This window comes from Dipteris shenzhenensis, chromosome 4, assembly GCF_047967505.1.
Source record: "Dipteris shenzhenensis isolate YYH24624 ecotype China chromosome 4, Dip_SZ_1.0, whole genome shotgun sequence".
NCBI classification, from domain to species: Eukaryota; Viridiplantae; Streptophyta; class Polypodiopsida; order Gleicheniales; family Dipteridaceae; genus Dipteris; species Dipteris shenzhenensis.
The window spans coordinates 40936184-40946887 of NC_141599.1; the positions used below are offsets into that span (position 1 = coordinate 40936184).

General features: G+C 47.3%; 1 protein-coding gene across 1 annotated transcript; it reads right to left on the reverse strand.

The window, feature by feature from the left end:
- Window positions 1-1791: 1791 nt before the first annotated feature.
- On the reverse strand, window positions 1792-6085 carry LOC147902871 (pentatricopeptide repeat-containing protein At2g33680-like). The gene is made up of 2 exons (XM_087374249.1): window positions 5930-6085; window positions 1792-5783 (listed from the first exon to the last, which is right to left on the reverse strand). Exon 2 carries the CDS (start codon window positions 5072-5074, stop codon window positions 2504-2506), a length of 2571 nt encoding a protein of 856 aa, XP_087230375.1. The 5' UTR covers window positions 5075-5783; window positions 5930-6085; the 3' UTR covers window positions 1792-2503.
- Between the last annotated feature and the right edge of the window lie 4619 nt (window positions 6086-10704).

A 10704-nucleotide genomic window follows, 5' to 3' on the forward strand; every position in this document is an offset into this window, starting at 1 on the left:
TCTGTCCACCCCTGCTAACCCAGGAACCCAGTAGATAACGCAGCAACGAATTTCGAATTTCAGGGCATACCTCGAGGAAAAATTCGTCAAAAATTCTCGCATCAGAAGTTCCTACCTCAGGAGTTGGCTCTGATACCAACTGACACATCCCAGCACTCCTGAAACCCCTAATCTGCAAAACAACCACACACCACGTCAGATCTGAGCAGGCTGCTCACCACCCAACCATGACATCTACGGGATGTGATCCCGAATCAAAAGATGTCCCCTCCGAGCCACGAGCTGAGCTACTGGCACGAACTCCCAATCAGATCCACTATAAATAGTTCGTACCCTTGCCACTCAACCCGAGAATCAAGCTTGCCTAGCTCTAAGCCTCCCCAGGCTAACCTGAGCTAGTCATGTGTACCTAGTACACGTCAGATACCAATCCGTGCACATGACACGAGTGGAAGACCATTAAGACCTAACTCGACATGCTGAAAAATGCGGACGAGTGGAAGACCCATCTGACTGAACTGCACTGATTGAATGATCCCCTCGGGTGGGAACCCCAAAGAGAATAAGGTTCAGAAACTGGATGATCCCCATGGTGGTAGACCCAAGAGGCTCATTATCTGTGCATGTTGACTGAGTGGAGATGGCCCCAGGGATGGAAGAGCTGTGAGAGCCAAGTGGAGAAATGAGAAGCCCCCTTGGATGGTAGACCCAAGAGACTCAACCTACACCTTTGCTGACTAAGCTGAGGGAAGTCGCATGAGAGCTGGCTATGGAACTGGCTGCAATAACGTCATGGGAGGAAGATGTTAGAAATGACCCAACAGAGGGTACACGCAACGGAAGATTTATAGTAATGCCCAGGAGCTCACACAGTGTGCGGTGTGGGGGTGGAATCACAAACTTCTTTACTTATGTGCATTCAATAGATGTGCAGACTCATCAATAGACAATGAACCAACCAGATAGAGAAACCACCAAAATATATATTTCCGTCCACAACTATGGACACGATACAAAAGAGACAGATCCAGAGTCCCACCAATGATGTGGTCCTCTGATCTTACCACAAGGTCCTCCTCCTATCTGCTGGCTATCTCTAGACTCGAGCCCGCTTGCAGGCCCATCTGTACACGCCTTGCCACGTGGTACTGCGCCACTGGCCCAGGCCATATGCGCCCTATTGCGGGCCTTCCTACAGACTCCAGCCTGCCCTGTTTGCAGCGCCATGGTTGCGCCTCTCTGCTGCAGCATCCTTGCCTCCTGCCAGGTCTATACCAGCCCCGTACAGCCACGTATGCATCCCGTACCTCCTCCGTACTGAAGCGCCGTCTGTCCTTGCTGGAAATCCCTATGCAATCAGGCTGCTGCAGGTCCCTGATGTCCACATGTCTGCCCCGTCAGGAGCTCCACGACTTGCCAGGTACCCTTCTTGCTTTGTGTGAGGTGCTGCCCATGTGGCAGTCCCCCTCCCTTTCTCTTCTCTGGGCATCTTCTGCCCTAGGTCTCCCTTCCCCACGCTCTCCTCATTTGGGGGCTTACAGATGGGGAGGTGACCTTTCCAACAGAAGACCCTGAGGCACTCCGTGCAGCTGTACTGTAGAAATTGAAGGGTCCCCTAGGCTGATAGATCCCAGAGAAACAGATTGTTAAACTGATTGTGATGCTGTGATGGAGATTGCCAAAGGATAGTTTGAGGAGGAAGATCCTTGAGCAGATGAAGAACTTCGACAGCACTTGATCTGGATCTCGATCTGGAGCTGCTTGGAAAGGAACCAATTGTGCTCAAGGATACAATCCTGCTCCCTGAACACTCGCATGAGAGCAGCAATGCTAGATGGGTCCATGATGTAAGATTGGTAGACCCATCAATTGCTGCGGCATTGACTGCTAGAGAAAGGAGGGGGAAAGACCCCTTACTTTGCTGCAAGGTATAAATGCACACGTGACGATGGGAGCCGACCCAATGCACGATGGAGGGAAGGAGGGAGAGGCTAAGAGGCTAATGGAGTATGGTACTACTGCTAGTCTAGGGTAGGCGAGCTGAGATCAACACTTAAAAACCATCGCTGCTCCAAAATTGGCATCACAAGTACCGAAAACGAGCAACTTCCAGCAGGTGGTGTACAACAGCTTCCTATAGGCTAATAGAAAACTTAGTAAAATGTACAGTATAGCTGGTTGAGGAGGATTTTGGACGCATATTGGATGAGAAAGTGAGCTGTGCAAGGAACATCTGGTTGTCATGCATTCATGCCTGATCAGCCAGGGGGACTGAGTGGCAATTTGGTACCAGCTAAGTTGGGCAGCCACATTAAGTGATTTGACAGTTTGTCAGATACCATCCACTGACAGATGTCAATTGGACTATTTTGTAGCTCCACCCATAAAAAAGACATGTCTCACCCTTAGGTTCCAGTGCCATTTTTTAATAATGTTGCATATTTTGTCGCACTTGATGGTACTCAAATATTCTTAGAGAAAGAGGTGGTTCAGCCTCCATCGACTATGGCCAGGCTCCACGTTGCCCACAAAAGGCATCTTTTGTTTCCTTGTCTGACATTGATTGCAGCACCAAGTCTACACACGGCAGGTATCCTCTCTCTTTCATTTGAGCACTCAATCTTTCCAATTTAGCATAAACTTCATCACCTTGAACCTGAACCTTTACCCCAACAGTGAAATCGTGAAGTTCATTATGAACCTCAATAAAAGCCTGTCCTGGCTTTTTAAGTGCTTTCACAAACTTTCTGAGGTTTCCTACTTTGTCCGCGTCCTCCTCCATTCCAGCATGAGTCAAAATTCCTGACATGAGCACATATCCAGCAGCATCTGCCCGATCCAATATGATAGAGTTATCAAAGCAACTCCTTCCTACCTCGAGATTGCCATATGTTTTGCAGTGACCAAGCAAAGCGGTCCACCCTAAAATATTAGGTAACGATGGCATACTCTGGAGTAAGTCCTCTGCCTCATCCAAAAGTCCTGCACGACCAAGAAGGTCAACCATACAGTTATAATGGTCCGGCGTTGGTACAATGCCATGGTCTTGATGCATTGATGTGAAATAGTGGTTGCCTTCATCCACGAGACCCAAATGGCTACATGCAGATAGAAGGCTAACAAATGTCACATCATCTGGCTGCAAAACTTCTTGCATGTCCGTATAGCATTGTTGCAATAGGTTATAATCACTATGCTGAGCATGTGCTGCAATCATTGCATTCCATGTAGCCAAATCTCGCTTTGACAGGCTATGAAACACATAAGTAGCATCCTTGATATTCCCACATTTTGCATACATGTGCATGAGAGCACTTTGAACACTTGGATCTAGTTCAAAACCACATTCAATTATATGGCCATGATTAAGCTGGCCTTGATCTAAAGCTGAGACACAGGAACACACCTTCACAATGCTAAGAAACGTAATCCGATCTGGCTCCATACCCTCCATTTGCATCCGCCGGAAAAGTAATAAAGCCTCCTGGTCATTTAAGTGCAGGGAATATCCTGCAATCATTGCATTCCACGTGACAACATCGTGCTTTGGCAAATTGTCAAACACTAGGCGAGCATCCTCTAAATTACCACATTTGGCATACATGTCAATCAGAGTGTTTGCGACTGACACATCAGCCTCAAATCCAGCCTCCGTTATATGGACATGAATCTCCATCCCCTGATCTTGGGCTGCCATGCTGGAACATGCTTTTAAGACGCACAAACATGTCGCCTGGTCCGGTAGCACACCCTTCTTTTGCATCTGGTAAAAGAGATCAAGAGCCTTATGACCTTGACCATGTTGGGAATATCCTGTTATTATTGTGTTCCAAGTGACAACACCAAGTTTTGGCAGTTTGTCAAATACCCTGCTTGCTTCATAAAGGCTCCCACATTTGGCATACATGTGAATGAGAGAGTTGCCAACAGAGAGATCCAACTCCAAATTACTTCCAATAATTTGGGCATGAATAAGCTTGCCCTGGTCTAAAGACATTATGCTGGAACAAGCTTTGAGGATACACACAAATGTTACATGATTTGGCTTGATTTCCTTCCGATTCATGAGTTCAAAAAGTTGGAGAGCCTCCAGACTATTCCCATACTGACAATATCCTGTAATCATGGCATTCCACGTCACTACCCTGCCCTTTGGCAAACTGTCAAATACTCTGCGAGCCAGATCTAGGTTTCCACACATACCATACATGCAGATAAGGGTGTTGCCCACATACGTATCCAGCTCAAAACCATGTTCGACAATTCGCTTGTGAACAAGCTTGCCCTGAGTCAGGGCTGCCTGGCTAACGCATGCCTTCAAAATGCTGACAAACGTGACCTGGTCTGGCTTGACTCCCTCCTTTTCCATTCGTTCAAAGAGGTTAAAAGCCTCCTGAATATGCCCATTGTGGGTGTACCCTGCAATCATTGTGCTCCATGTCACTACATCTTGCTTCGGTAATCCGTCAAACACCCTACCAGCATCTTCAAGGCTCCCACATTTGGCATACATGTCAATAAGTGTGTTTCCAACAAAAATGTTTGGCTGGCAATCGCTTTCACTGATGTGAGCTTCAATAAGTTTTCCTTCTGTCAGGGCTGAAGTGCTGGCACAAGCTTTAAGAGCTGCAACAAAGATGTGTCCGTCTGGTTTCACGCTCGACTGTTGCATTTGGTGGTACAGTTTGATAGCATGTTCACCTTGTCCTAGGTTGACATTTGCTGAGATGATAGCACTCCATGTAAAAACATTTGGTTTGGACAATCTATTAAACACTTGATTGGCTTCCAATAAACTCCCACATGAAGCGAACATCCGAATGAGGTGGCTACCCAGAAAGGTATCCGACTCAAATCCACTTCTCACAATAAGTCGATGCACGTCTCTGCCATATACTAGGTGTGCCTTGTTGATGCAACCCTGCAAAAGGATATAGAATATGCTGGGATGAATATAAAGGCCTCTTTTATTTATAAGGCCTACAGCCTGAACTGCTTCATCAAGCAGTCCCTCTTTGCATAATCTTCTCAAACGTCCAAAGAAATGGCCACACAAACCCTCGTCTCGCTCCATGCTGCACAGTTCCAGCAAGAACTGTCCGTGAGAACATCTCAAACGTAGGCTTTGAAAAACGTGCTGAAACGATGCTTATCATCAAAACCTTCCTACAGCCAACTTCCTAAGTATGCTTCTTTAGAAGCTGCTCAGCGTGGCTTCGTTGCCATGAAGGGAGGGTTCCATAGAATGTCACTGTCCAAAGACTCTGTGGGGCACTCTGCAGCATCTGGCAATCGTGGGCTTTAATATGGGTAATGATCAGCGCTAGCGCACAGATGGACAACCGAGATGCTGCCCCGGGCGCAAGGGGCCTGAAAGTATTCCAAGCCCCTGCGAATGCTCTTCGAGAAAGTGTTGCCGTAACCCTTTGTTTCCAATGCATATTCTGCAAAGGTAGGGACGAATGACAACAAATGTTTGCTGCCCGAGCAATTGGGTTCCTCACGTCGCAAGCTCAACGAGCTTCGGACAACCGCCTGCCCGTAATTTGGGCTGTGAACTACGAAGTCGCAAGTATCAGAGATCGTAGCGCTAAAGCGAAGAGAGGCTAACATGTCGTTTCCTTTTGATGGAGCTCTCTGCATAGCAGTAGCTACTGCCCGTCTCATTTCTGAACTACAATCCAAGTATTTTCTTCCTTCCTCTCTTTATCTCTCTGTTTTCCTTTGTTCTCTCGATCTCAAGGCACTTTCACACTTGTCACGATAGATGAGTGAATATCCACCTGGGGACACATACAATTATAGCCAGACAGATCAGAAGTAACGGGAGATGAAATTTTACACAGCGCACGAGATTGCACTTTTGGACAAACAAATGGGATCCTGCCAGAGCAGTAAGATGCCGGTGCACTTTACAATCGTGTTCTACCTGCCTAACAACTCGCGTCTTCATCAAAGCGCTTGCCCCGCAGATGAGCTCTCACGCGAGAATGCGCTCTGAACAAAGCTCCCTGCCTCCAAGCATTTGTGCTCTCTTTGTTAGCAATATTGACCTCTCTGGGCCTATGCTTACAGGCAAGAAGGGTTTTCTCCAGGGCTGCTAGCTCAAGTGAGCAAACACCCAAATGGCTTACGTTGTCTATCCTCCCCCTAGAGCATTGCTTTGGGGGGGATTTGGTAATACCACCCTTAGGAGGGCAGGTCAATGACACGAATGACGTCTTAGTAACGAGTTTCAATCTTGAAAACGAGAAATGATTTGGCGTCTTGATTTTGTGGTGAGCTGATTGGCTGCTTGCCGTCTGCTAGTTCCTTCAAGGCACTGGTAGTGTTGGCAGTGGCACGTGTGCACATGGTGTTCAAGTATGGTTGTGCATTGCAAAACAACAGCCCCATCCACGAGCAAGCCACTTGGACAATGTCCACCTTGTTTTTCACATCTTTGTCCTCTTACTAATTGATCAATTTGCATGCAACCTGACTAGGTCAAATGTTACAGATTGTTTTTGGCCTGTCCCGAGCGGAGTAGGTCTTAGTGACGGTGTTTGTTTTGAAATGGGAAAATATTTATTTTGCACTATCCGATTGCCTAGGGGGTTGTCAAATTATTCAAAGGTCTACGTGGATTTGTGTCAACATGCAATGCCACGTGGGATTATTATCCACCTTCGAATTATTAAGTCCCTCCAACTGTAACACCGACAAGGTGCGAAAACCTTGCAATAGCATGGGATTTGGAAGAAGTGGCAGTATTAATTTGCAGGACCATTTAAGGCTCCGTTTGAGGAGGTCGTCGTTGCATGAAACTTTGTATTGGGCTTTCCTAAGAATTAATCGACATAATTATGGCTTTTGGCATAAATCTACGAAGATTTGCATTCCATGGCGCAGATATCAATTCCTTATCAGAGGCAGGATATGCCTGAGGAAGGTTGTTCTTGCTTTACGTTTCTTTAAGAATTTGTCGATGGAGTATTGTAATCGTTGTCAAATTTGCAACATATGCATCGTTTTGTGATTTTCTTGTAACTAGAGGGTGAACCAATGGCTGAACATGGAGGCTCTAGTGAATCGACGGACATAGGAGCCACAACTTCGAGCGAGGTGTGTAAGTACACATGTAGTAACTTCCAACTTCACTTTCTTACTTCCTGATTTTGCTTTCAATTTCATTTTTAAATTCATCCTTTGGACTCTTGCAGAGCTAGCCAAATGTGTAGAAGATGTGAAAGGATTTGGTGATGAAGGCAACTCATGCTTCTATAAGGCTCAGTTGAATGTTTATGCTTTGAGTGGATTGAATGTTTTTTTATTTGTAATCGAACAAGAAGTTGTTTGCCTTCGTGGACACTTGCGCTTGGACAATGCCAATGCCTCCCGTGGCAGTTGATGTTCCCAAACTCATCAAATTATTGAAAAAAGGTGAAACATGCGATTGCGGTAGTCAAGACTCTAAAGAACTTAAGCTTTTGTTCGAAAAGCTCCTTGGCTAGATTATAGTAAGGACTTCTTTTATGCTCAAATTGGTACGGCCATAAATGGTTGCATGCTGTCTAGCCAAGCACTATGATTCAAAGACGCATCACTCAATTGTTTTTTGTAGTAGTAAATTATTATCTATCAAGTCACGATATACTTGAGCAAAGAGGTCATGTTTGACAATCATATATGCACCTCAAACATTGAGACATTATCTATCAATGGTTTTCTTTATTGAAAACACTTATTTCATTAATTTTGGACTTGTCAATGTACAAATTCATTTTTATAGATACTTTTGGACTAGATTTTGGATAAAATTTAAGAAAAAACCCACTCTTCAAAACAAAGATGAAAACATAAAAACAAGCAATTTTTAAGAGTTTTTTGAAGGAAATTAAAATCAAAATTAAAAAATTTAACATGACAGTTTAATACATTAAAAACATTTGTAAATAATACTTACATCAAAATAATTTAAATGCATGAATAAATTAATTTATGTATATATGTATATATGGCCCATGCATGACATTAATTTACTATAAGAGTCCTCTAATGTATGTATGTATGTATGTATGGCCCATGTATGACATTAATATACCATAAGAGTCCTCTAAAGTCTTCAAGATATCATAAAGGTATCAATAAACACCTTTTGAGAGTTTAAAAACTCTAAAATCTCATAGATATGGCCTCACACACGACACTGCACATGCATGCATGGAACGTACATGTCCCTAGTTCATCAATGGAAGGCCATTGATACATATGGTGGGACCAGTGCAATGCACTTGTCCACGTGGCATAGGCATGCCCGCAAGGCTTTTAGTTGATCCGTGTCCATGTGGGATTCACACTGCGACAATTGACGGAGGGGAGGGAGGGGGAAAGAGAGAAAGGGAGGGAGGTAAGAAAGAGAGGAAAAGGAACGGGAAAGGGGAGGGGAGGGAGAAAGGAAGGGAAGGGAAGGAGAAGGGGCAGGGAAGAGAGAGAGAGAGAGAGAGGGGGGGGGGGAGGGGAGGGGAGTTGAGTAGAAGGGAAGGGCAGGGTGAGGAATGGGGAAAGGGGAAAGGAGGGGAGGGAGGAAGGGGAGGGGAGGGGAGGGGAATGGGGAGGGGGAGGGGAGGGAAAGGGAGAGGGGTGAGGAAGGGAAGGGGAGGGAAGGGGAGGGAAAGGGGGAGGGGGAGGAGAGGGGAAGGAGGAAGGGAAAGGGAAGGGAGGGGATGCAAGGGATAAGGGGAGGGGAGGGGGAAGGGGAGGGGAGAGGTGAGGAAGGGAAGGAGTGGGAAGGGGGACTCCCTAATGCATGCTCTCGCAGCCGCGGCCGCCAAGCCCCTAATGCATGCTCTTGGAAGGGGAGGGGAGGGGTGAGGAAAGGAAGGAGAGGGAGGGGGCTAACAAATACATGCTCTAGTAGCCACGACCGCCAAGCCCCCACAAAAAAAAAAAGGGGGGGGGGGGCAGGGCCTTGGCGGCCGCGGCCGCCCAATTTGTGTTTTGGATTAAAAGGGGGAAGGGTGAAGGGAAGAGAGAGGGAAGGGAGAAGAGAGAGGGAGAGAGGAAAGAGGAAGAAGAGAGAGAGGGGAGGGAGAAGAGAGAGGGAGAGGGGAGCGGAAGGGAAGAGAGCGAGAAGAGAGAGGGAGAAGGGAGAGAAAGAAGAGGGAGGAGAGGAAGGAGAGGGGACAGGAGGGGAGAAGGGAGAGGGATAGGAGAGGAGAGAGGGAGAGGGGAGAGGAAGGGGAAAGCGAAGGGAGGGGAATGAGAGAGGCTATATAAGGGCCAGGGAACCCTAAAGTTTTGAATTTCCCTCTCTTTTTCCTCTCTCCCTCTCCCTCCCTAGAATTCAAGCGTCTCACTCTCTCTCCTCACCATTCTCTCCCTTCCCGAGCTCCTAGAATTCAAACTTCCGGCTCCTTTCTCCTCTCCCCATTTGAATTCAAAATTTTTAGGGTTTCATGCCTTATATATCAGCATTCCCCTCCCGTCTCCCCCCCCCTCTCACATTCCCCTTCCGTCTCCCTCCCTTTGCTTCCCCCTTCCTCTCCCGTCTCCCTCTCCCCTCCCCTCGCTCTCTCTTCTCCCCTCTCATCCCCTCTTCTCCCTCTCTTCCCTCTTCTTCCTCTCCCCTCTCCCTCTCTCATCTTCCTCTCTTCCCTTTCGCTCCCCTCTCCCTCTCTTTTCTCCCTCCCCTCTCCCTCTTCTTCCTCTCCCCTCTCCCTCTCTTCTCTTCCCCTCCCTGCTCCCTCTCGCTTCTCCCTCCCCTCTCTATTCCCTTCACCCCTCCCCCTTCCAATCCAAAACACAAAATTGGGTAGCTGCGGCCGCCAAGCCCCTGCAAATGTTTATTTATTTATTTATTTTTAATTTTTAAGTTTATTTTTGCAAGGGCTTGGTGGCCCACAGCCACCAAAGCATGTATTTGTGAGCCCTCTCCCCTCTCCTTCCCTTCCTCACCCCTCCCCTCCCCTTCCCCTTTCCCTCCTCTCCAACTTTCCTTTCCTTCTATTGTTTCTTTAGGCGCTTAGCGGTCATGGCCGCGGATGCCAGAGCATGCATTAGGGAGGCCCCCTCCCCACTCTTTCCCTTCTTCACCCCTCCCCCCCTCCCCTTCCTTCTCCCCTTCCCTCCCCCTCCCTCTTCCCCCTCCCCTCCCCTTCCCCCTTCCCTTCCCCTCCCCATCCCCCTTCCCCTCCCCTTCCCTTCCTCACCCCTCTCCCTTTCCCTCCCCTCCCCCTCCCCATTCCCCTCCCCTTCCTCCCTCCCCCTCCTCTCCCCTTCCCCCTTCCTTACCTTGCCCTTCCCTTTCCTTCCCCTTCACCTCCCCTCCATTGGATTAAGGCTCAAAGACATCTCGCGGTAACGTTGGAAACAAAGCCTTAGGTATTCCAAATGTTTCACTTTTGCACCTAAGATCATCTAAAAAGATTCTCAAGAAGTCCATCAAATATTCATTGAAGATCTCTTGCATGGCATGCTGAAAGGTGGATGGTGCATTCTCCAATCCAAACCACATAACGGTACATACGTACACACCCTAGATAGTGAGGAGTGTAGTCTTGGGCTTATCTTCCGAGGCCATTCTGATCTGCCACCTCGTTGAGCAGGGAGTCCATGTATGGGAGAGGGAATGGGTCTGGTATATTAGTTGCATTGAGTTTACGGTAGTCCACACAGATCCGCAGCTTTTTGTTCTTCTTCGACACGATCACTATTGGAGAAATC

Excerpts from the sequence above, each read along its gene's own strand:
- LOC147902871 (XM_087374249.1), bottom strand. The coding sequence starts at position 5,074 with ATGGAGCGAGACGAGGGTTTGTGTGGCCATTTCTTTGGACGTTTGAGA.